At 38.8% G+C, this 26,215-nt stretch overlaps 2 protein-coding genes across 2 annotated transcripts in view; both read left to right on the top strand.

Annotated features, from left to right (window-relative positions):
- Positions 1–26,215, top strand: part of LOC113019379 (protocadherin-15-like) — a 229,357-nt gene that overhangs the window by 197,368 nt on the left and 5,774 nt on the right. Inside the window, exons 35-38 of the mRNA XM_080305485.1 lie at positions 16,482–16,503; positions 17,135–17,173; positions 17,451–17,524; positions 24,677–24,806. Of these exons, the coding sequence (XP_080161611.1) occupies positions 16,482–16,503; positions 17,135–17,173; positions 17,451–17,524; positions 24,677–24,806 (265 nt within the window). The remainder of the gene's footprint in view (positions 1–16,481; positions 16,504–17,134; positions 17,174–17,450; positions 17,525–24,676; positions 24,807–26,215) is intronic.
- On the top strand, positions 3,089–8,254 carry LOC145430515 (protocadherin-15-like). Its single transcript, XM_080305728.1, has 2 exons — positions 3,089–3,096; positions 3,653–8,254. Exons 1-2 carry the CDS (start codon positions 3,089–3,091, stop codon positions 5,241–5,243), a joined length of 1,599 nt encoding a protein of 532 aa, XP_080161854.1. The 3' UTR covers positions 5,244–8,254.

Here is a 26,215-nt window from a genome sequence, read left to right as displayed (position 1 = left end):
TTAATGACACATTTTTAGAAATGTCAAACCACACTTTTTGGATGGTCCATTTGGTAACACCGTCACCTCACAGCAAGAATTTTGCTGGTTGAAACTCCATCTGGGGCTTTGTGTTTGGAGTTTGGATGGTCCCTGTGCCTGCGTGGGCTTCCACTGGGTGCTCTTTTCCACCCACAGTCCAAAGACATGCATTTTTAGGTTAACTGGTGCAGCAAAATGGCTAATGAATGCGAAGTTGATTTTTTTTAAATATATGGGATAAAGCACCTTGTGAATGTTTGATTAAAAATGTGTCTTGCGGTCTAAAGTGCTAAATGCAAGTAGTGTATATTAGGTCAGTCAAATTTAAAAACAATCGTTTTCCTCACTCGCCTTCATGCCGGATTGTTTTTGATTGCATTTGCTTTGCAACCAATTTATTTGTTTAATCATGTGGTCATGGACCGTTGACAGTAAACTGAAGCAATACAAATAGGCTTTTAGGTAATTATTGTGAAATTACTTTAACTTTTTATTAATTTTGTCCTCTATCTCGACTCACTAGATGGGCAATAAAACTAAAAGGTTTTATTGCTCATTTACTCCGTGTGGCCTTAAAAGGTCCCTTATTTCTGTCGGTTTTATACCAGACTGTGCTTAATTTATTCCCAGTTGTTACTAGTTTGATACATTTGACTTGGTTAAACAAGTTTCTAATAAGAGCTGTACGTACAGACACCATATTAACTTTTATCTAAAAGTTTTCTGACTTGCTCATGCACACATACACTGAAGGCACACAGATAGTTCATTTACAATTCCTTACTGGAGCGTTAAGGAGAAGTTGAGAGGAATTCTTATCAGCATTACATGCATCACTGGTTTCCTGCCTGTCCTTGATATGCCTCCCCACTCCCATTAACATGAGAGCAATTCATATGCAAGATAGCAGAAACTATCTGCTAATGACAACAAGGGATTTCCAACTGTATGTGTGTTTGTCATTGTGTGCGTGTGTGTGTGGATGTGAGATGATTAAAGCCCAAGCGATTCCCTGAAAAACGTGTGCTGAAATGAACTTGGATATGAGATAATTGAAATAAATGCGTCCCTTAATTTATAAAGACTGCCCCGGGCGATAATTATTTCTATTGATAAACTGCAGCTCGTGTTTAACTCAAGTGGGATCTTCCTGTATTTGTGCGTGTATGTGTGTTTACTAGGATTTCTTCCCTAATACTTCCACATCTATACTACTGTATCTGCATCTCTGCCTTCTTGCAGGCACTGAATCTCTAAAAACCATAAAACCCGGCAAAGTGCAAAAGTTTGCACATTTATAATTAAAGCCCATTATCAAACTGCTCAGTAGACTGATTTTCAAGGCTTTTTTAAATGTAATTATCTTTGGCTGTTCTCTTGACAGACTTAGTTTTTAATGTCTGTTTTCAATTACCTGTGAAAAATTAGGTGTTCTTAACTTATTATTAGCAGCACATTAAATGAAGCATGTTTTTTAAATGTTAAATTAATAGTCACATTATTAAGTGATACAGCATATTTCATCTCTTCGGCTGGCTACATAACCAGATCTGTAGAATAAGTCCAGATTTGTTCAAATATGTATATTTGCATAATGTCCCCTTGTATCCATGGCGATACAGGACTTTTTTCTTTTCTTTTCTTTAATGGTGCTTGGCCATTAGGTAGCAGAGAAGAGCTTAATTTCAGCCAAGAAATTAAATTACAGAATAATACCCTATGATTTTATGTACATAGCAATAACTAAAGAAATTAGCAGTAAATTATTTACATTTTTTTAATCAAAACATCAAAATAAAAGTTTTTAATGAAATGCTTCAGTACATCTTAGACGAGCACTAAAATGTGTTTAAGGTGTTTTTTTGCAGCCCCCATTCCTGAAGCAGCTGTCAAATCTTAGTATATAGTAAATACCTTAATGTATAATAGTAAAGTATTTATTAAAGGTAAATGAATGCCATAAAAACAAGGAAGACTGCATTAACACTCAACAGCAGCACAACCAGGGCAGAAAAGTTATATAATAAATGGATATATTAAAAAAACAAAAAGAAAAAACAGCATCCCAGTGTTCCCCTACTTGTCTCTGATCTGCTACCATGTTTTATAGACACTGACCAAATTATTCCTTCATAAAGCCTCTGTCACACAGGCCTATAAACCAGTGACCACCTGGAAACCTCCAGGCACCGGGGGAAAAAGTGTATTCCCTGTCCAGTAGCTGAGTGGTTGCACGCCACGCTGTTTGCTGAAACTAACAAGCCTTCCAAGAAAATGTTCCGCCTTTTAAAGCGTGCTGGTTCCAGCCATAGGAAGTATAGAAGATAGACTACGCTACAATGACATCACTGCATGATCATTGGCTGCTGCCTTGTCAATCTCAAGTCAGTAGCCAGTGAGCATTAGATAGATTGGATGGTTAGGCTTTCTTTTTGGCACTTAGAATGGTATTAATTAGGCAAAGATTGATTAACAATGATGTATTAAGTTCTGAAGATCTCTTATCTTGATCTCATTTATTTAAAAAAAGGTGGGGGGGGTAATAATCCAGTCTTTTAGTTCTGTTGTAGATTATTCTAAATGAAGTTTCTCTAAAACTGCCTGGAGCTCTTATCTTTCACAACTCTGACCATTTTATGTTTTTTTTTTAATTAATTTTATCTAATTATCTAATCTTCTTCACATCTTATCATCTTCTTCATTTACTCTCTTCCACCCAACCTCATCCACCGCTGACAGACAAAAGTGAGTAGGATGTTGAAAGCTGTGTCTGTAACGAGGAGTGTAACTCTGTGAATGTGTGACATTTTTGTTCTAATTTTGTCCTGGATAGTAAGTAGTTATTCTTTTTTTATATTCATGGTAGGTTGGTAGATCTCACAGCAAATGCGTTAACCGTTAGATTTTCTTTTAAAGCTGTATGGTTATGGGACACCAAGAGTCTGCAGAGTTTCGTCGCTGTCACAAACTAACACTACTGAATTCACTGATTAACATACTTTTGTTAGAGAGAAGAGAACGTAACCAGTCCTTTGCTGTAAGAAAATCTGCATACTCTCAACGCCTCATGACACAGTAATCTATCCCCCCGTCAGATGTGGCATCGTTCATAGCAGTGCTGCAGAAACGTCTTTGTGGTGTGCTTAAAATCTAGTTTCCTTTGTTATTCAAATCTATTTTTTGTGCTCCATCTTTTGGCCCCCTGGTAAAAAAAAAAAACAGCACCGAAATAAAAACATCTTACCTCTTAAGATCCCTCCGCCTTTGCTTCCCGATCTTTTCTACATTTATCTGTTATTGTGAGGTGTGTTGTCATTACACGTGTCCAACCTCAGGTCTAGCAGACCGTCCTCTTTTATCTGCCTTTCTACCCTTCCTCTTGATTCTGTTGTTGTCTCTTCTCACTGCAAAACATTTCATTTTATTTTTAACAGTGTAATTGTTTTATTGGTGCTTTCATTTAAATTTCATTCAGCTACAATCCTTCTTCCATTTCATTTAGCTTTGATTTATATAGATACATTTTTCCTATTCATTATTACCCTTGTCCCTCATATTTTATCTGTAATTCTTTTATTTCTTCTTTCATTCCATTTTCTGTCTCATTTTTCCCCCTCTATCCATGTACCAGCCGTTCAAACCACAGTGGTGCTGGCGGGAGTGGTGGCAGTTTGGATGAAAGTGACCGCCAACGTCTGATCTCAGACTTTGCCACTAGAGCGATTGCGGTCCATCGCCAGTGCGTTGCTAATGGAGGAGTGCTCCACAATTTCCCCAAATCTGAATCCAACATCACCTTTCTTTCTGATGAAAACCCCCTGACTATTAAAAATCCCATCTACCATGAGGATGGGACTTTGAGTAGTCCAGAGACTCTTGGAAGAAGCCAAAGAAGAAAGGATCTTCTTGGGAATTTCTCCCCTTCCAGGAAAGGCCTTCGAGAGGCCTGGCTGAGGCTCAGCTCTCCCGTGTGTGATGTGGGGTTTGGTGGTTACAGCGGCAGTGACAGTGGATGGGGATCAGGTGGTGGACACAGCTGGACCCTCCCATCAAGACTGCATCGAAGAGAGATGTATGACGCTTTGAGGCGCCAAGTAGTTATGGATCCCGTTCAATGGGAGCTAGAGCTCCTAAAGGCCAAATTCAAAGAAAGTAAAGATGCTGGCCTGGATTCAGGCTTTGATCGTGGGCTGGATTCAGACGTAATGGGAAGTCCAAGTCTGGAACCCAAACTGACAGTGAAAGAACAAGCCAGACAGTTTGAGCAACAGGCACTTCAGGAAATGAGACAAAGGCAAAACAGAGACTCCCGAGGATCTCTGTCACCTGATATTTTACTTTCTGTTTTGCCAGAAACTCCTCAGCATTACAAGCATGCCCCCACCCAGAGTGTCCAGAATCCTCAGAATACAGAGGGACCCCCAAGTATCATCGTCACTCAGAGTGACGGAGGGACCCCTCCGCCAAGTCATAAGCCAACTCCTCCAGTGCTGCGGCGCTTTGGGGCAAATTTAACAGGAAATCAGGGTTCAGAAGACAGACTTCAGGTCCACTTAGAGTTTATTCCCGATCCTCCTTCAACACCTCCACCGCCACCACCGCACCCTCAAACCTCTGCTCCTCCTCCTCCACCTCCTCCTCCCCCCTCATCTCCTCCTCCATGTCATCCTCCTTCCCAACCTCCTGGCTCTCCAGCTTCATCCATAAAGTGTAACCATATAGAAAAACAGGCTCCTCCACCCCCTACACCGCCACCGCCTCCGCCTCTCCCTCCCCCAGTGTCACCCTCAGTCCACCATCCATCCATGTTTGTCCTCCCGTCACTCTCAGAGGTGCCTGCTCTGCGGCCTGTGTCCCTCCGACCACCACCGCCGCCCCTACCGGTGGAACCCGAACCTCCCCGAAAAGAGCTGAAGGGAATCTTAAAGAACATCCAAAACATAGCAGATATTGAGAAGTCTGTGGCCAACATGTTTAGCCAGATAGATCAGAAGCAGATTCCGCTAAAAAAGGTAAGGAAGAGCCGGGCCTCCATGGATTCCCTGGATTCTCTCGATTCCTTGGATGTGCTACCAGCTGGAGGGGGAGAAGGGGGAGACAGTGGTAAAGAAGGAGGAGGAGGAGAAGATCCTCCACCTCCACAGATTCAGCCCAACCCTAACATGAACTCCATCGTTGAAGAGCTTGAGAAGCGATTCCCCTCTCAGTCAACAATGCTCTAGCCTTTCCTTTTCTGGAATTTCTTCACACTGCTGCAGAGTCAACCATAAAGCTGTCAGGGAACGGATGTTCAACTTCAACACCATCAGAAAAAGAACTTTGCCGCATATACTGTAAACTCTACGGGCAAAAGAAAAATCATTTTTCTCTCAGCTGAAAGTTCTTGCTATGAACAAAAAAGAAGGTTAAAATTCTCGCTGATGGGCGTTATTGAAACAAAACTTGTGAAGTATATTTTTCAGGTAAAGCCAATTACATAAATGTCAACAAAAGTTATGCTCGGTCAGCAGGAGTCTGTGTTTTTCACACACTGATATTTAACGAGATACATAGTTGTTGACAGACACTTGCTGTAATGAGAAACTGATTACAAGCTGGACTCGGCTTCAACGCTCCCTCTGAACTTTGAAACAAGTTGATTACAGACGTATCAGATGTGAAAAAGAAAATCAGACAAGGAAGAACATTGTTAACTCCGACAACCTTGATTGATATTTGCCGGACGGGGATTCTTTGTCTTCAAATGGGTAATTTTGTTGCAGTATTTATGCTCTTACAGAGCAACAAGCAGTGATGCTTATTGATTGATGCAATTACTGCCACATTGAGTTTTTCCATTTGATTTATTCTTTGTTACACAGTTACAAAGTGCTGTCATCTTTACTGTGACATTTTTTGTTCCCCTGTACAATTACATTTTCTGTCTTGCCCTATCAGTAGGCTGCTGTCTGCAACCATATTTCCATCTTTTCTATTAATTCGAGCGGTGCACTGTTTATCCTTTTCTGTCAAGTCTCCTAAAAATGTTGTTTCATATGCACAGCCCAGCCACAATATTAAAACCATCTTCCTGTCTCCTTGTTAAGTCTGAAGTACCTTCCCAGTTCTAGGCTCCATCAAAAGAAAATCCCTAAAGCAAACAAACAGGGACTATTTAGGATTTAAAATAGTCCAAAGTCTTCCAGCTCTAATAAGGTGATCAGAAAAATGTCCTTAATGAAGTGTAGCGTCCAGCCATCCATTAAAAAGAGGATTTACAGCAGGATTAGAAGATGATATTACAGAAGCTACTAATATGACATATAAAGAAGAGACACCATGTCAGGAGAGAAATGTTTCAAAAAGAAAAAAGTGCAAATAAATAAAAAAAACACTACTATAACTTTTCACAAAAAGTAAAAAAAAAAAAGCTGAAAAAACGAAAGGTTTTGGGGGATGAGTGAAGTTAGCTTCACTAACCTCTAATGATCTGCCGCCCCATAGGTAGCTACAGAGGTATTGTTAGACTAAAATAAATACCCAGATCTATCTCTTGTTTCCTCAGACTGTCCCCGAGCATTTTTTTCAGTGCAGGAGAGCTCATTCTCCTGCTGAGAGAGGCTGCTACCATCAGGGTGCATGGGGGTGGGGAGATGCTGTTTGTCTCTAACAATGTTTACCTGGGTGGTATGTGTCAAAGTAGCATCTGTGCCACGACCCAAAGTTTCACTGACGGACGTTTTATTATAATGAGACTGTATACTTTATATTTTACCTGTTCATGGTTTTAACGTAGGCGGCCTAATGGGTCTGTTTTTGATGGTAAGGCGATGTAAATTCAAACTGTTCTTGCAAAACAGGACGGGATGTAAAATAGGCTGCCGGCTTGCTAAGGGGCAGTGGTTTCGAGGGTTTGGACTGTGTTTGCAATTATCTTGTTTGCTTCAAGTAAATTGACAGCGATGTCGACTCTGGTAATTCTGTGAATAAACTTCCTGTATCATCTGCTCCTATAATGTAAGGAGACTGTCTGTATTGTCATGTTGTGTGTCAAGTTGGCTCCACAGTGTAGTGCAGGGGTGTCAAACATTAAGCCCAGGGGGCCAGAATTGGCCCGGCAAAGACTCTAATCCAGCCAACTGGACAGCTTTAGAAGATGTGACTGAGGGCCCACATTTTGGATTTTAAATAGGATTTTCATATGTTTTACAACTTTTTCTAACGATAATGGTCATTCATGCAACACCAAAGTAATCAACTAATCGCTAAACAATTAAAATACAGTTATGTACTATGAAGAAATTTTCACAGTAAATAAAGTAAAATAAAATAGGAGATTTTGACAAAAAATAATAAAAAATGTCTGTTTTATAATTACAGGCCAGTCAGTGATCTAAAAGAACTTTTTCTGTGATTTTACACATTTTCCTACAACTTCAACCTGATTAGTCTGCTGACAGATTTTTTTCATTTTTACTACTGCAATATTTCTCCAAAAATTGAGATTTACTGTTGACATGATACATATTTTTCTTACATTAAAACAGACAGAAGGGCAGGTTTCTGGTGTGGTAAAGTAGGCGTTATGTGGTCCATGATCTGAAATGATTTTGACCCCACTGGTGTAGTGGTTTTTGCAAAAATCCCTGGTTGATCAGGTAGGGCATCTGGTGTTACAGAAATCTGCCAAATCAGACATGTGGAGCTGCCTGCTGTGGTAACCCTTGTGTCAGACGTTCCCTAACCTAACAAATTACTGCCAGAGCCAAAACAGCTGTTAAAAAACCTCAATGGCAATAGTAAGTTCCTAAAAATACTATTATACTTGCTGTTGCAAATTACCTGTTCTTGATCGTGGTTTTTAGGAGACAGGGTTGGTCTTTTTACACTGTTTCAACTTAAGGAATTCAAATCGTGGCCACATTCTTATCTCTTTTGTGTGTTTTTCTCATTTAGCTGATAGTTTGTGTTTAAACGGGAAAAAAAACACTCATTTGTCTTCAGTTCCTCAGGTTGATTCCCAGCTTTCTTTGTCATTCCACATCTCTCGTTAATTCCTTAAGTCGATTCATGTCATTAGGTAATTGCGTCTTTTCTGTTACCTCTGGACCCATGTTGTCTGCTCATCCATAGTGGCCCCAGCCTCTTTTAATGTCCTATAAGGTCATGAGCCTTGTTTTCTTTTTCAAGGACACAGTTGTGATTTATGCAGATGGGTGAACAGCCAAACTAAAAAATAAATCTAAAACATTCATGCGGTTTGATGTTTTTGTTAACAATATCTGCTACATTTTTCACAAAGATTTTCTAGAGGGTTTCTCGAGGGCGGATTTCTCTGGGTACTTAATGTGTGAATAAATTGAAAAATACAAAAAAGGCCGAAAAAATTAGATTTCTTTTTTTCAATAAAATATGTGGTGCTACCAAAGGCTCCAAGACATTTTTGTTTTATGAAAATCTGAAATTACTTTTACATGACTTGAGAACACAGGATATATTCAATGGCAGGCATAAATAAAGCTATTCAGCGCATTAATACTTGAACAGCAATCTCTTAAAAACTGTCCTCAGATGAACTTGTTCTAGATAGTTTTCACTCTACTGCTTTACATTAGTTTAACTGGAACAGAAACAAAGTTAGAAACCCCACATGTGTATGTGTTTCCTGCATGATTTCCCTTAAAAAATGCCTCTGGGAGGAGCGAGAAGTGCCATGGGCATGTGCAAAATGGAATATATACTGACTGACAATGAAAGCATAGTTGCAAGTTGTCTTCGTCTTGGTGGAAATGTGCCAGAAAACTATGTCGAAGTATTCACATGTGCAGTGCTTGAAGTCTTGAAGCATATTAAAAAGAAACCACAATAATTCACTTGCTTTATATGAGGAATGCTGTGCTTTAAGAAGCTTGCATACTGGCATTTATTGGCCTGTAATTTACTCCACAGCTGAAAAATTAAAGGAAACATACACGTAATGGTGGGGTTAAAAAGCAAAAAACAAATTGAATAAGATTAAACTTAGAAAAAAGAAATGGAGGTGGTGGAGGTAGGTAAAAAAGAAAAAACTGCTTCCTAGGAAGACAAGCAAGAGGAGTTTAGCTCCAAGTCTTTTTGAACAACAATGATCAAAGTGCTACCAGGTGCGTTGCATCCTGGGATCCATCGGCTTGAATATTGTAGAGTCTTTATATAGCAGTATGAAGCGTCTTGAGGTGATTGTTGTTGTGAATTGGCGCTGTATAAATGGGTCAGGGAGAGCACCCAGCACAAAATCTGTGCCAAATCAAACGTGTGAACCCATCCACTGTGATGATCATCTGGGAAATAAGTGAGCAGCCAAAAGTCCCAAATAAAATTGAGGTTAAAATTATGCCTGAAAGAAAGGAAGGAGCAGGTAGAGCCAGCGACATCACCATAGTAGCATATAGCACGTGTCACAATGTGTCATCGTATTCATTCTCCAGTTCAGTGGGTACAACTTTCTTTTATTCTGATGAGGTGTAATCATAAAGCTGTACAAATGTGCATCCCTGTGCACCTCCTGACTGTTTCCAGTACAGCTCTTACAAATCTCACTTTGACTTTGACACTTGCACATCTACCATTTCACCATGCGGAGAAAAAAAAAAAGCCATTTTCAGTTCAAGTTTGTGTTCTCCTAACTCAAAGATATGGCTTCAGCTCATGACCATGGGTTGCCATGATACCAATGTCTGCTTTTAACTAAACCTCTAGGAGGTTTTTATCTTTTTAGTTACATCAATAAAATCTAAGCTCATCAGTAGCCCCACTGACAGATGTCTTTCCCTCTTTGTCCTCCTACCCTAAAAAGAAACTCAAGTCCAAAAGTGGCTGTTAATACACATTGGAGGAGCTCCCATGTGTTATACAGGAGGACAAATGCATGTAGTTAGACGTGACTATGGTGATACGATTGCAACGCCGGCCAAGAAAATAATCTTGAAAGGGAAATTAGCCAAACTTAAATCAAGTATGACTTTTTTTAAAGCAAGAAAGAGTGAGTCATTCTTGGAGAATGAATCGTGAAACCTAACTGGGCAGTCTCACATGAAGAAGTTGCCAAGAAAAACAGATCAATTGAATAATTTATGCCAAATGCTGCTGTGTGGCATCGTTTGAAAACTGTGTAGTAGTGTGTGTTGTAAATACTTGGTCATTCCCTTCCATTCACAAGGGATGCACTTTTGTGCAGTTAACACAAGTGATTGAAAGACATGGACGGAACTGAAAAATGTTGACTGTCTATGACTCTTATGATGTGACACCAAATTTTGTCGGGTTTTTTTTGGCTTTGTCAGCTGTAGATTTCACAAGTCACTGACAGTTTCAACAAGTCTAAGGGAATCACAAACCCTGATGCTCGTATTTCTGCACAATGAGAGGATTTACGATGTGAGATGTCAAACTCTTTCCTCCTGTAGATTCGTGCTGTACTGTCGCAACAGAGTTTGCAAATTTGGTTGTTTTTGTTTGGGTTTTTTGTCATCATTTTTGTTTCTAAGCAGTGCGTTTTTCTTCCCAGCACACAGCACATAATTCCGCTATGAGTGTTGTACTGTCAAGATTTGATTTAATAAAAGGCTGTGTGCATCCAAAACAAAGGCCCAATCACACATTCACACAAGAGCCTTTGCATAATCAGGAGTGTGAATATGTACACACACACATGCACACACATCTACACAGCAGCATTAAACGGGTTGCAGGAGCTACTGTTTCAGCTGACTGGGCTGGAAATGTTTTATGTCAAGATTAGCTCTCACTCTCAGTCTGCTGCGTGTCTTTACACATACACACACACAGCATATCTTCATTGTCTCACAGACACATTTTGTTTGCAGCCTTTCAGTTCGTATTGTGCGCTTTTGCCGGAGAACAAACACCTTTAAGAAAGTGTATTGTTTTCGGCAATTATGTATAATTTACCTGAAAACTCAGGTGTGAGACACAGCCACTGAGAGTCTGGTGTAATTTTAAAGTCGCAGGTCTGTGTCCGTGTCACTGAAGCAGCAAATAGACACTGAAAACGACAAAGGAAATAGTAATGCTTCGGTGTAAGCCTTCATTATTTTTAACACAATGTGTGTTGGGCTACATTGAAGTGATCCCTCGTTTTGCACTTTGCCAAACTCAAGCTGCCACACAGCTGTGTTGTCACTGCAAAATAGCAGTGCCACATTAAAAATAAAGAAAGAAATATGATGTGTATTATGTTCATTTCAGTTTGTTTACCATTCTTGTTTTCTTTTACCAATTTAAAAATTTGATTTGAGAATGTAGGTACCGAGTTGAAACCAAAAAGTCATCTCCGTGGTCAAAACTGAGCACTGTCAATGTGGCAAATATTGAAGCAGCAACAGATATTAGTCAAAAATAAATAAATAAATCAGTTTTACAGGTATTTCAAGCAATGTTCGGGTAATGAGTCGAGCAACTTAAAAAAAAAAAAAAGACTAATATGTACTAATCCACCCAAAGATAATTCTTTAAATCAACAATAGTCTCATTTTTTGCGTGCGTTTTGGCTAGTTATCTTTAGCTTTTCATTAAGATTAACATTTTAAAATAAAACAGTTAATTTCTTAGAAATTATTTAACATAGTCATGAGAAACCACCTTACATCACTTTTTTTAAGTGAATCCCAAAAAACAAGGTGTTGACTTTAATTCTATGTAGATATGAGGTTGGCTCAGAGTGATGAGTGAGAATTAGACCAGAATATTGCAAAGAACAAACTTAAATATGTAATGTTGTGATGTGTACACGACACCTTTTTCACAAACTCAAACTAGTATTACTGGGGTCTTTTAAGCTATTTAGAGTTTTGTGCATTTAAAGTCTGTTTCATTTGTCACAGGGTGAATTTAACACTCCAGACTCTTACAATTATTCCATCTTTTCCCGCAATATTAGTGTCACAGACTTAGGACTCTGTTAGCTCAGTAGGATAATGGCAGATCCAAAAGTATGACTCACCACTGAAGATTTTTTTTTTTTATATTATTTTAAAAATCATACTCTAATAGATATTCGAAACCAGTTCTGAAACAGAAACTTTCTTTTGCTGTACTAAAAGAAAGTTGCTGTTTTTTAACAGCATGACCAGGTGACATTTAAGAAGTAACTCTAAATGATGTTGTAGTAATAAACACGACTTCCAGGTCTACTTTCATTTTGGAACTATTTTTCATCCATGACTATACGTCTAGAAAAAAACCTAAAGTGTTGTCAGGTGTTTTCAGCTGCTCCTTTATTTCTCAAGAAGTAATCACGATGACCTCCAAAGGATATGCGTGTTGATTTGTCTCAGACTGTATACTGAATGTGCTTCCTGAAGCAGTGGCTCAATAATATGATGGTTAACATGTTCGTCTAACATATGAATGATCCCGATTTAAGACTAGGAGCAGACACAAATTCCTAGGAGGGTTGTGCCTGGTGTAAAAATCTACCAAATCAAATACGCAGATCCATCCACCTCTTGTGAATAACGGAGAAGCTAAAAGAAGCTTTATGCCATCCCATTTATCTGGTCCTGAGACCACTAGAAGCACATTTCATTTGTGTCACCATCGGATTTTGAAGCAGAGCTCTCCCAGCTGTAAGGCAAATGTGTTAACCACTACATTCAAATTTCACCATCATGATGATGTCACACGTTCCTGATCCTGATAAAGAATTATCGCATCGCCTAAAATGTAACAAAACGTACCTGTTTTTGTTCTGATTATAAAAATAACTCGACTGAGCACGACTCCAGACATCTAAAACACTGCTCACATATTCAACACTGATTAGCAATTCAAGTAGTTTTGATGTTTTGCTCTGTGGAATTACAGAGGAATTGAGCCAGTGGCATTACATTTTTAGATTTTCGACTACCTGACCAGCTTAAATTTTTTTTAAAAACGTTGGCCTTACAAGATGCTGTGGCTCAAAATAATAAAATCAAACCTATGTAACGACTTTGGCACTGCAGCTCGAAGCTTTTGTTAAAGTGCTGAATAAGTATAATGCAAATAGGAAAATTGTTTAAGACAATATCTGTAATGGCCCTGAACTCGCAACCATATTTGCAACTCACCGGGGCACTTTCCTGCTTTCTCATCCACACCTGGTATTTTCTACATAACATGTGACTGTAATGAAAGGACAAATAGGTGAGGAAGGAAGAGGTGCAGAAGGCAGAAATAGAGGGTGAAACAGAAACATTGAGTATAAAGCCCTAAGAAGAAAGAGAAAAGAGGCTGTTATTGGGTGTCATAGTCTGAGTCTGTTCTTTAAGAGCTAATATTTCTCCCCTCCTGTTTCTCATACACGCTATGAGACAAGGTGGAGAGGACATGGAGAGCGAGAGTCAATCATGTCAAATGTGTGTATGTTTGTGTGCACGGTGGAGATCAGATAGCCGTCTGTGCCTTTTTGTCTCGAGAGGACCTAATAATGTGTCTGTCAGAGCAATAAGGGCAAGAAAAATAGACTTATCCTTCCACAGAAATATGCGCAGACATACACAGATTATGCTACACATGGTGGGAGGCATATTCTGATTCCAGCTCAAACGTAGACAGTAAACACACACTTTAAGATACAGTGACTGTGAAAAGGGTCATTACATTTTGAACCCGTAGATCACCCCAAACCATCCGTTTCATCTCTCCTTCCATTCACTCACCCATTTACCCTGTCTGCTCATACGCCCATCAGCGGTAATCCGCCCCATCCGACATCCTCAGCTTCGTATTTTAGCCGCATTTTGATACCCACTGGAAGGCGTGCGCCTGTGTGTGTTTAAGAGGCACATCTGAAATTCTAAAATGAATTAATGAGATGCTCGAGTGATTTACCAATTTGTGTGGATGCCTGCATGTGTTTGCACTTGAAGAGCAGACAGGAGAATGTGATGTGTCCTCCAAAAGTCTGCTTGTTGATGTGTGATACGTCTTCATTTTGCCAGCATTACCTTTGTTTCACATGACTGTACAGTCTGTGCAGCATAGTTAAGACAGACCAGACAGGTTATTGACTGTTTTTCTTTATTTCTCTCTTTGTATTTGTTCTTTTTTGCTTTTCACCCTCCTTCTTTTTAATCACATTTCCTGCCTCCCCTTATTAAAGTGTCTGCTACCTTCAATGTATCTACTTCTCTCTTAGTTGGTGTTTCTTGCTCTCTCTTTGTCATACTGTCTTTAATTTTATTTTTCTCATAGCAACAAGTATTAATTTCACAGTACTGTAAACATCATTAAGCTGTTGCGCATACATAATCAACTTAGCTGCTGGATGGATTCAGTCAGATATACAGTAAAATTAATTGCATGTTTGTTGACATTCTGAGTGTTTATTTTTTTCTGTCAAATCATATGAACTTGTTATTGTAGGGATACAAAAAAAGAAGTATGAAAAGTTACATAAAAAAGGATATCACTATGGTTGAGCTAGTCGATGATTAGCTTAACTTAGCACAGGGAAACAGCTAGCAAACACATGTGGTGCAGCACCCCGGAGTGAACGCTAATCTAACTCTTTAGTTGCTCACCTCTTCCCCACATCTGGATGATTGACAAGGTTACTTTTAAAATGTATTCCACTACAGATTACAGAATACATACCCCAAAATGCATTCCGTTAAATTACTCAGTGTGAGTAACGTAATCTGAATACTTTGGATATCTTGGATATATTGTCATGCTTTTTACAACTACATGAATGTACTATTGCTGTGTGATTTATTACTTTTACTGAAGGCTACTCGACACTGAGCTAACATTGTTAGCTGGCGTTGGCTGAGGTTAGTTCATCGACTGCTTTCAGAACTGCACACGATTATTTGCAGCTAGCAGGTTGTTAATGCTATCCATCAAGTCTAACAGTATGCAGTCTATGATAGCTCAGTGTAGCAGCCTTCAGTAATAGTAATAAATCAAACAGCAATAGTCCATCAAAGTTACTGAAGTGTCACAAAACTCAGGTAGCTCCCACAACTAAAACAAGGTAGTTACAGTAGGCTAACGTTAGTTAGAACTTACTTCCAGATGTTTCTTTTGGTTGGAGGTGGAGTCTTTTGACTCTGAGAGCAGCTTGTTTGCTGGCAAACAGATTTTGCATTGAAGACTTCTCAGACTTCTCCCATTCCTTTCTTATTTAAATAAGAAGTGGTGTCGGAATTTCCAAGTAACATATGCATTCCTGCCCCGGCTCTGTTGTGTTGGCTTCAGGTCCATTTTGTAGCTGACAGCACCAACATTAACAGGACGCTTACATTAGAGCCTCTTATTTTGTGTTTTGTTTGGGTTTCCAGCAATGTGTGGATTTACCAGAATTAGAGAAGGGATATCCTAACTTATGAAACAGGAAAAGACAGCCGTGTAATCCATTTATTTCAACAAAGTAACTGTATTCTAAGTATCCCCTTTTAAAATGGTAACTGTATCATATTTTGTATTTTAAATACGTAATGTCGGTACATGTATTCCGTCACTCCCCAACACTGCCCAAGACTTTTAAGGTGATATTTTGTGGACTTGCGAGACAAAACCTGAGCTTTTTGGAAGGTTTGGGTCCTGTTACATCTGGCACAAAGCTAACACTGCGTTTCATAAAAAGAACATCACACCAACAGTCAAACATGGTGATGGTAGTGTCATGTTTGGAGCTGCTTAGCTGCTTCAAGACCTGGGAGACTTGCTGTAATTGAATCATTAGAATCATGCATTTTCCATTGTGAATGAAATCACTATTTAAAAACAGCATTTTGTATTCACTCAGGTTATCTTTGTGACACACAAAAAACTAAGAAATCAAATAGGGTGCAGATATTTTTTCACAGCACTGCATGGGCCACCACAGTATCACCTGCAGTATATGCTTCCCTGTGTGTTTCCATGCACAAGTCTTTGCTGATCTTGAGAATAAGTACCCATGTACTCAGTTGCTAAACTAGTTGAAATTTACACATTTACTGAAATATGATTATTACTTCTTTGGTTAATATTGACATACACCATTAACAGTATTCTCAACAGCAGAATGACTTCATATGAGTTGCAAATGAGATGTGAAATTGCATTCGTAAATCTCTAATCACAATATTTGCAAAGATACAACAACAATAGACGTGGATGACACAATGGCTTCTATTTCATTTGGCTGTGTTTCTTACAAAGTCGTCGTCCATTATCCATTTTTCTCAACGTACACAAAATCTCATACAATCACTTAGACGCATCTCATCTTCTTGCTTCCTTCCTGGAAACTGGGTTAATTTACACTCACTGTGAAATATTTCCAGTAAGCCTCATCTATTTTTTTTTTTTATTATTATTTAAAAATTTCCTTTACAGGAAGAAAAGATTCTCATCAAAGCACTGACATGTATGTTAAGACAGAGCTATAGCCCAGGCAGTGTGTTTTCTTGGTAATATTAGGCTCACTTTTGCTCTCTTTGATCTTGTAGGCGTGGATATGGACAACATGAGGTAGGTGTCTTGGGTGTGCATGCTGTCGTTGCATGTCTGCACGCTTTCACTTACATTTATGCCCTGGTTTGCTTTCCATCTTTTTTTCTGTTTGATGCTATCAAGAAGAAAGAGCATTTACAGTACACAGTGCATGTAACTGGCTTTATAAAATATAATTTAAAAAGGCCACTACAGTACATGGAAATCTTGAAGTTAAATATATGTTTAAAAACTTTACCCACTCTTTTAAGATTCCAAAAAGTTGGCTCTTTAGACATCCTGGACATTTCTGCCACGTCCCCATTGTTAAATACATGTCATCGGTCTAGCCTTCCTATAAAGAGTCATCCAGTCACTTGTGCAGTGCATGCATTTTCAAACTCAATTTCAGCTTAAATTGAGTTCAGAAGTTATATCCGCTGCTTGATAAAACCTCATCCCCATGTTCCTACAATCTGACAGATAACATCAAATGAAAGCATATACATACATTGGATCCTGAGCTTTCTAGAGAAGCTGAATGGCAGGGCATCAGCTATCGATTTTATGTTTCTAATATAGATGTACACATTTCTGAGGGACAGCGCTGAAATACTTCCATTTTGCTTGTTTTTTATTTCCATTCACCACTTTTCTGTCCCTCTGGTAGACGCAACAACTTCTCCGACCTTCTCTGCTCCGACCTGAGGTACTCAGTCCCTCTCTTGTTTCAGTACTTATTTAATCCCTATGGGCGTCTGTCTGTTGGAGTATGGGTTTGTGGAAGTTTTAATGCAGTCAAAGTCATCACTATGAGTGTGTATGTATGTGTAGTCATGTCCTATCAAATTATCTGTTTGTGTGTGTGTGTGTGTGTGTGTGTGTGTGTGTGTGTGTGTGTGTGTGTGTGTGTGTGTGTGTGTGTGTGTGTGTGTGTGTGTGTGTGTGTGTGTGAAGCTTCTAACAAAGATCTGTCAATCTAACAGGAACTATCAATGGAATCTGGCATCGATCCTGGCCATGACTACTACACACAGGATTATTACAACTATGACCACGGGTTAGTACATCGCCGCACATCAAATTGTACTTCTTTGTTATACCCAGCTTGTTTTTGCACGCGTCCTTTATCGTTTTGGTGTTTTCTTTCCATGTAAATTTTGTCAGGCTTTGAAAACGTTCATATTAGCTCTAAAGTCAGGAACAATGAACCTGAGAATATCAAATTTAAAATAATGCAGTTAGCAAAAGAAAAGCTATTTAGAGCTAATCTTTCTTTTCCATGCTTTATTTTTCAACAATAGACAGGACGTACAAAAGACATTGAACAATAACAGGGGAAAAAAATACATAAATATTCAGATATGTGTGTGCATGTTGCATGTTTTAGGGTGGTGCTGTACGACTTCGTTTTCAATAGCTGATATTAGTGAGTGAGGGTAAAATAAATGGAATCACAAGTAAACAAATGCAGAACAATATAAGAGCAAAGAGCAACAAAAACACAAATCAATCAAGTTAGTTACACAGTAAAGGTTTGTGTGTAAAAGACTTAAACTATCTCTTATTTTTATATTTTGCTGGGAAAATCAAGTGCTTTCCAGATGGTGGCTCCAAATCTGACGATATTTTCCGCATTTATAATTCTATCAGTTTTGAAAACATCCCCACCACCAGCCAAAATGCAGCTCTAAACTATAACAGAGTCTCCATGTTGATGATGAACTGAACCAGAAATTTGGATTCATCTCTTTATCAGACCTGTTGCCACTGATTTTGAGTCCAGTTGTTGTGTAATTTGGTTCTTTCCCTTCCTTAAGAATGGCTTCTTGACTGCCAACTTTCCACTGAGACCATTTCTGATGAGGCTTCAGTGAATAGTAGACGGATTCACTGAAGGGCCAGTTGCATTTTTTAGGTCCTGTGCTAGTTTTTTCATTTTAAGGACAGAACTTCATAAAATTTTTAAGGATTCGCTGCACACTGCCAAAATATGCCACGTTTTCAAATAATAGCTCTTCGGGAAACACATTGTCGGTGCAAAAATTTGAACAAACGGTGTGTTTTTGTTACTAATTACAAACCTAAAGATTTAAAATCAGTTCTTTGGTAAGTTGTCTGTTACGTATAGACATAACACTGGCTCATCCCTTTGTGTCAGTGCTTTTTTATGCTTTAATGATCAAGGTTACGTGTCTTTACGCACAAAAATCAGATGAGAGTAGCATGGCAGATCTTTACTTTGATTACACAAACATTATGTAGCAGTGGGTAATTGATAATAGGTATTGATTTGCAAATAACTGGACGTGAATAACTTATAATATTATACTTAAGTATATCCCACAGCTCGTTCTCTTACTCTTAACAATATTTAAATGAAGAAGAGTGCGCGTCCAAAGTAATGTGTTGTTAAGAATCCTTATAACTCATATGTGTGGTCAATACAAACAATGACAGTAAGAAACATAGTTTTAAATAGCTCTAAATAGCATTATTATAACTGACCTTCAGATCAATGTTTTGACCTAGAAGGAGAGGTCAGAGGTCAGATGTTACATGATGTTTTAAATCTTTATACAGTACTTTCTATGTGGTAACACGCCACACTTGTAAGAATGACAATTTCTAAGTTTTAAATTTCTAACTTTTCAGTTTTAGACTAACTGATTAAGTTGACCTTGAAGATCTTGGTGGATATAAGCCAGTTTTTTAATAAATTTTAAATTATTAACTTGACCTCACTCAAAATTAATTTAAATTAATTTTTAAAAAAAACTAATTTCTAGCATTTTTGGACAGTTGTGTCAAAATGTCTCAACCAGTCATCAAGCAGTGTTGTTACTCATAAAAGGAATCTATTACACATTACTTTTTACTTGTTTTAAAGAAATTACTTATTTTACGTATTTACTATAGGAAGTTAGTTTTTACTCTTATATATTTTCTTATATAATTTCTGTATCTAATTAGACACATGGAAGATCTTTTTTAGTAGTAGTCCATTTAAATTTTACCACAAATCTGATATCAGAGGTGATGAAAAACAGCCTTCAGATAACGTCGCAGAAAAATATTGTGCTTACTCTGATTCTGCTGTGTGGAGTGTGACGAGACATTACAGTCATGTTCATCTCTGCCTCTCTCACCCGTTGAAAATCAAGCTTTGGCTCTTTGGTTGGGCTTGGGTTAAAATCAGCTTATGCATCATTGTGAGTCTGGAGGTGTCTGACTGCTAGCTTTGTGTTAGCGTCACAGATTATATTACAAAAAAAGAATGTATTTTGCTTTCAATGTGTTTGCAGCAGTGGCTTATTGTCTCTGGAACGAACAACCCAGTTCGCACTCTACTTGCACAATCTTATGAATTATGAATCTTATGAATAGTGGCTATCTATGCTGTAGAGTGCAAATCTTTTAGACCATCATCCAACATAAGGTTTATGCCACAGCTTCCTAAGCATTGATTAAATACATTTTATGTGTCTGTAATGATGAATTCAAGAGAATCCTCAAGCTTTTTAATTAACATATTTTTAATGCAAAATTAAGTATTGTTTTTATACATGAATATTCAAAGTTGCTCTTTTACAAAAAAAGCAAAAATAATAGTTAAGCACTATTTTTTTAAAATTACAGTTGTTTAATTAAAATTAGTTTTAATGCTTGAAAGTCCCGTGTGTCGGTTCAAATTGGGGCGTAAAAAACATTTTAGTTCCATGAATTCAATAATTTTTTGATTTAAATATGTTTTTTGAAAGATATAAAATGCTTTCTTTTTCTTGTTTTTATGACAGGTGTAGTACATTTTTTAAGTACTGTATATTGGTCTAACCTTCTTCTGTTTTTTAATGTTACATAACTGCTTGGATGTATTTTACATGGTTACAAACAGCAATTGCCACAAACCCTCTAAAAGCTGCATATCTAGGTTCATTCACTAACTGCAGAATTAACACAAATTGGTGCTCTAAAAATTAACGGTAACAAGACCCACGAAGTAGCACGGCGTAATAACGAACAAAAAGGAGTTATTGAAGAGTTCACGTTTCTCACAAAAGGTTTGTGATGATATATAATCAGAAATAATCGAACATAATGCAACGACCTTTAAAATAAGCTTATACAGATAAAATTCTCGGTGTTATTTCCATGATCATGATTGTAACCACGCGGCCAGTTTCAATGTTGAACTTGCAAATACATCATTTAATTCATTAAAGAAACATTCAGTAGGTCTCATGTTTTAACAGCAGTCATTCATAGCAGCGTGAACAGAACTGTAGCAGCGGATTTCTTTCAGCTCTTATCTTTACCTGGCACTTTACTGTTTGTGGTGTTACAGAGCAATGCAGCATTTACCAACAGTGATACACAGCGGAGAAAAAAAAGTCTCCAGGAAATGAATGCGGGCAACTCTGCTATGTTCCATCTCCAACCTTTGACCGCTAGCACTGATAGGAAGGGTCCCTTACAACATATTTCCTCCTGCGTGAGTCTGGACCTCACTGTGTTCGCTTTATCCAGCTGAGTGTCATGTCAGCCACGTGGCAGCGGCTTTGACATCAAGCTGATTGCATCAGTCACACAGCTACTGTGAAATGTTGACACCGGCGACCTGCCTCATACTATGCCGCTCCTGTATTCTTCAAACTACAGGAAGCCAGGAGATTTCAGAAAAGTGATTTTGTTCAGTGTGTGTTTTGGGTTCCTTGAAGGTAAAAAGAACACAGTATATAAAAAACGCACACTTTAGTGTGTGTGTGTGTGTGTGTGTGTGTGTGTGTGTGTGTGTGTGTGTGTGTTATTCACACACAGAGCTTGCCATCTGTGATGCATTGTGTAATTTTTATAATTTTAGCTGCAGACTCCAGAGAACTTGATTTTCTACACCCACCTACGCACACTCATAAACGCACAGTGGAAGAACACACACACACAAATTCTCTTACGGCAAGCATCTTCATTCACTCGCACTTACAATCACTCAGATGCTCTCTTGCTCGTTCTTGCACACACGTGCATAGCATACGCGTACACACATACAGCTAATTCTCTCTGCCTAGCTTTGCAATACTGTAGCAGCTAATCAGGCAGCCAGCCGTGGAAGCAGACAATAGGCCAGATGCTGGTGGCTTAGAGCAACATCCACAAACTTGTGTCTGACTCTGTATGCACACTGGATCAGAAAATCAGACTTTGTGACCCTGTGGGACTGAGATCTAATCACTTTGTTTCGTTCACTTGCAAAAAAAAGGCGTAAACAGTCCGTGCCAGCAAATACCGAACCAGTTCTCAGGCTTTGGATAACATTTCTCATTCCTGATTTTTGTTTTTCCACAAAATCCTTTTTTATTTATTTATTTTTACAGTATACACTTCCAAAAGCATGGTTGGCAACCTTTTGACCTTTGCTTTGAAATTTCTTGAAAATATCAGGCCAAAATGGGATTTTCTCTGCATGTGGGAATGTAGCCATCTGCTGCTGGCATGATTCTGATTGGATTTACACAGATGCAGAATATAAACTGGAACCATTTGTTGCACAGGTCTAATGTTTTGATGCTGTTTTTAAAAAAAAAAAGGAAAACAACAAAAACAACAAACTGAGCCAAATTCATGTTGCCCTCTAGTCAAGAGTGAAATACTCAATCCATAAATGCTACAGAGCAATAAGGGATTAAATCTCGCTTTTCCAAAACTGTTATTGGTGTGGGTGTTGAGCAGTGTGACTGCCGTGGAGCTGATAGGAGCTCGGTTAGGGCACCCACATAAAAAGAAATGTGAGGACAATAGAAAATGTGGAAAGATTAGCTGAATGAGAGCAGAAAATACAAATGGATTAGCTGAAGTCATGTCCAGCTTATTTTAGATGCACGTTGTATCAAAGTGACAGCTCAACCCTAAAATCATATTCACATTGTGATCTAGTCTGTCCACCTAGTGGAAACGTTCTGTATTTTTAAATCATGATCCATTTACTTTATTGTAGGAACTGCTTTCTTTCCATCTCTACATCCAATCTAAAGAAGCAGCAAGCCCAATAATATTTCCATGCTGTCAGAGTAAATGGACCTCGTCAGGGGAAGATACAATGGCAGAAAAATCACCCTTTAAATTCTTTAATGCTCTTCGCAGAGTTCTGACATACCTTCAAGTTTGAACCAAGCCTGGAAAAAATCAAATATGCAACATAACACAAGTGTAAAGTACATGGAAAGCTTTTATACACTTGTTTATAGCATGCTACGTTCTAACACGATAGCATTTAGAGTCCCACTGACAGTTACATGAACAGGTTTAAGTCTCCATACTATACAGGCAATCAGTTAAAGTTAAATCAAGCAATCAGGTTGTGATTGCTTTAATTCAAGGGGTCTATCAAAAGTATTTAATTAACTGCTTAAGAATTACAGCCATTTTTGTAAGTTCTGGGTTGAAATTACATCGTTTTAATTGAAGGATTTTTTTTTTATTAATTTAAAAATTCTTTGCAGTCAATGACTACCCAAGGTCGAGAATCCACGGACATCTCTGCAACTACCACTCAGACCAAACCTTTAACATCATTCTTTTTCGCATTGTAAAGGTGGTGATTGGCTATGCCATGTCTTGCTATTGTCTGGCAGGCTTTAGCTTCATGTGATTGTAAGAAGGTCGGGAGCATCTTACAACTATATGGATGTGTGGACTAATTGAAGAACCAACACTTCTGTGCATTAAAAATTGATTTCATAATCTTTTAGTAAGGGAGAGCCCAGTTCCAAATACATTTTAACTGCCTATTAAGAAACTGAGTCCTCCATATCAATATGGATCTCAACAAATTTCAACAAACATGTCCAAAATATGATGACAACTATCATTTTTTTCAGTTAGTGAACACGTACAGCCTGCAGTACTACCTGTGTACAAATGAGATCACACACTGACTCATCATTTACCATTTGGAGTTCCACCAGTGACCCAGTTTGGTTCATTTAGGTTCTGACACATAGCTACAAAAATACTATGAAGCGCTGGCAGTGACTGATGTTGGTATCTTGATGCTGCAGAAGACATTTCTCTGACTCATGTGACTACTGCCCCCTAGTGGCCACAGGAGGCAGGGGGATGAGTGATAAAGGGTGAAACGATTGAAGGGAAGACAAGAGTTAAAGACAGAGGGGAAAGTAGGGGGAAAGACTCCTCAGATAAAAGAAGGAGACTTGCCTTTGAGTAATATGTTTGTGTGAACACTTCTGCTTGAGTCTGCAGTTTAATAATTAAAATCCTATCATTGAGAGAAAGAGAACAGTTAAGATACACTACCTTAGCGTTCAGGGGCCATACTGTTGGTCTATGTATTACCCAACCTTTCTCCTCTGACCCCCCTCCATTTTTCACTCATTCTTTCTTCTTTCCCTTTTATCTCTTAAAACACCTCTACCTCCTTCTTCTCTCCCCCTCACCCATCTGTCATCCACGTGCCTTTTCCATTTGTTTATTACTTTGCTACTTAATGTAATGGGAGGGCGACTTCTCACCGGTTGACTGTAAGCAGAATGATTACACAGGGCAACATTTCTGCACAGCTCTCTAAATGAAGCCAAAGGACTTGGAGCACATTTGTTACTTTAATCACACTGGGACATATTGTTTTCAGAATGGCATTTGAAAAGATGTGCTTTTTGACCCACTGGCTCCCTGAGTTGCTTGCTGCAGGGCACGGAGCCTAAGTAGTGATACACAACACGTTTTTTTCGGTCGATGGAGTCAGGCAGCGCTCCCGGCAACAGGCAACAAAGAGAGACAAAAGGGGGAAAATCGATTGCAGTGTTTTCTGCTAACAAAATGTCTCCTGGCAACAAAATGCTCCTTTTGTGATTAAGGCAGCTTTGCCTAGGAAAGTCATTAGACGCCGCTTATCATTGGCATGAACCACAGTGTGGCCCTATGTGTTATCGCTATAAGTGTCTGCGAATAAGCACTAGCCAAGTTCATCAGTTTTGTCTGTAAGCAGCTTTCTCTCCTATCTTTACTTCTGATTGGCTGAAGCTGCACAGTGGATTCTGTTTGCTTATTAATATAGCCAACAATAAAAAAAAGAAGCCTCCAAATAATAACTTAAAACTCAGTATAGGCTCAACTTACTCTGCATATGTGCTTATTGATTGTAGCTTACGTGTAACATCCTGGTATTTCCCCCCCTCCCTCTGATTTTTTTATCCAGGTACGACCTTCCTCAGTACGGCAGCCGCAGGAAGCTGATCTCGCCCTCTGGCCTCTATGATGAATATGGAGAAGTCGTTGTTGACGATGACGGCAGCTACTACTACAGCCCACAGGAGTCTGATGGAGAGGTAAATGCAGGAAAACAGAATGCAAAGGGAAACGCTGGAGAGCAGATTATACAGGCTGGTAACAGAGTCCGTAATATTTTCACGATATTCTCAAAAACAGAGAATAATGAACCTACAGTTACACAGTTAGTTGGTGTAACTGTAGAGAATTGGTTAAAGGAATAGTTCAACACTTTGAGAAATGCTATACACTAGTGTGCTAAAGTGCAGTACTGCAATACTTAGATCTTCTTTGGACATTGGCTGCTTTTTTACTCATGTTCATTCCAGTGTTTGTATCTGATGATTTTCAGAGTAAGAGTTCGTTAACACCGACCTATAAATCATTCGAGCATAAATAATACACCTAACTCAAGGGATGAACTGGTGTAGTGTCCACACAGAACTTAGCAACAAGCTCGTTTTAAATAGCATATTTCGCTTCTTTGTTACTATCAGTCTGTTGCACAATCACATAATTTATTCCCTTTTCTTTGGTTTCCTCTGCCAAAAATGCCCAAATTACCCAGTTTTGTAGGCATAAACTAGTCATTTTGCACCAACAGTGTGATTCCCAAAGAGCTAAAATGTCTCAAGGGAACAGTGCCTGTCAAGAAGCCATTATTATGTAAGAAAATTGGGAGAAAAGCTTGAAGTAAATTTTCCAAGAACTAGATTGAATAGAATAGATAAAATTAGATGATAGAAGAGGGAGCCAGGGAGGAGAGGAGAAAGCTACAACAGCGAGCGTCTACAGTCATCTGTAAAACACCGTGGAGGCTCTGTCATGGTTTGCGGGTGCATTTCAGCTAGTGTTGTTGGGCAGTCGTCCCCAACCCCCGGGCTGGGGACCGTTACGGGTCCGTGAGTCGTTTGGTACCAGGCCATGAGAGTCGAGGCTCGGGTGTGAAATTTATGGTTTTCAGGGGTTTTATTGTTAACTCGGTTTCCCTGGGTCTTTTCCCGCGTTGTAGTTGTGTGTCTTATTTTGAAAGAAATATTTGTGTTACCATAGCAACCAGAGAGCATTAAGGGGGAGATGTGGCGCATTTCAGGAGGACGCTGCTAATAAAGTTACACAATTACGCGGTGAATTTGCGTTTAGTATTATATTTACAATATACCACAGTTTTTCTCTTGGTTATATTTTTTATTTGGGTGTATTTATCCGCCACACCTTAAAAGCCGGTCCGTGAAAATATTGTCTGACATTAAACCGGTCCAAGGCGCAAAAAACGGCTGGGGACCGCTGGTGTTGGAGATCTTGTCAAAACAGAAAGTCAGAAAAGTCAGATTTAGATCCACTATTGAAATACCATTTGGAAGGATTTCTGATCGGCAGTAACTTCAATTTTCTGTAGTGCAGACAGTGCAATAAAAGTCATGGACTGGCCTCCCTAGAGCCTGGACCCTAACATTACAGAATCTGT

The sequence above is a fragment of the Astatotilapia calliptera genome, chromosome 8, assembly GCF_964374335.1.
Source record: "Astatotilapia calliptera chromosome 8, fAstCal68.1, whole genome shotgun sequence".
Taxonomy (NCBI): Eukaryota; Metazoa; Chordata; class Actinopteri; order Cichliformes; family Cichlidae; genus Astatotilapia; species Astatotilapia calliptera.
This window is presented reverse-complemented; position numbering and strand designations above follow the sequence as displayed.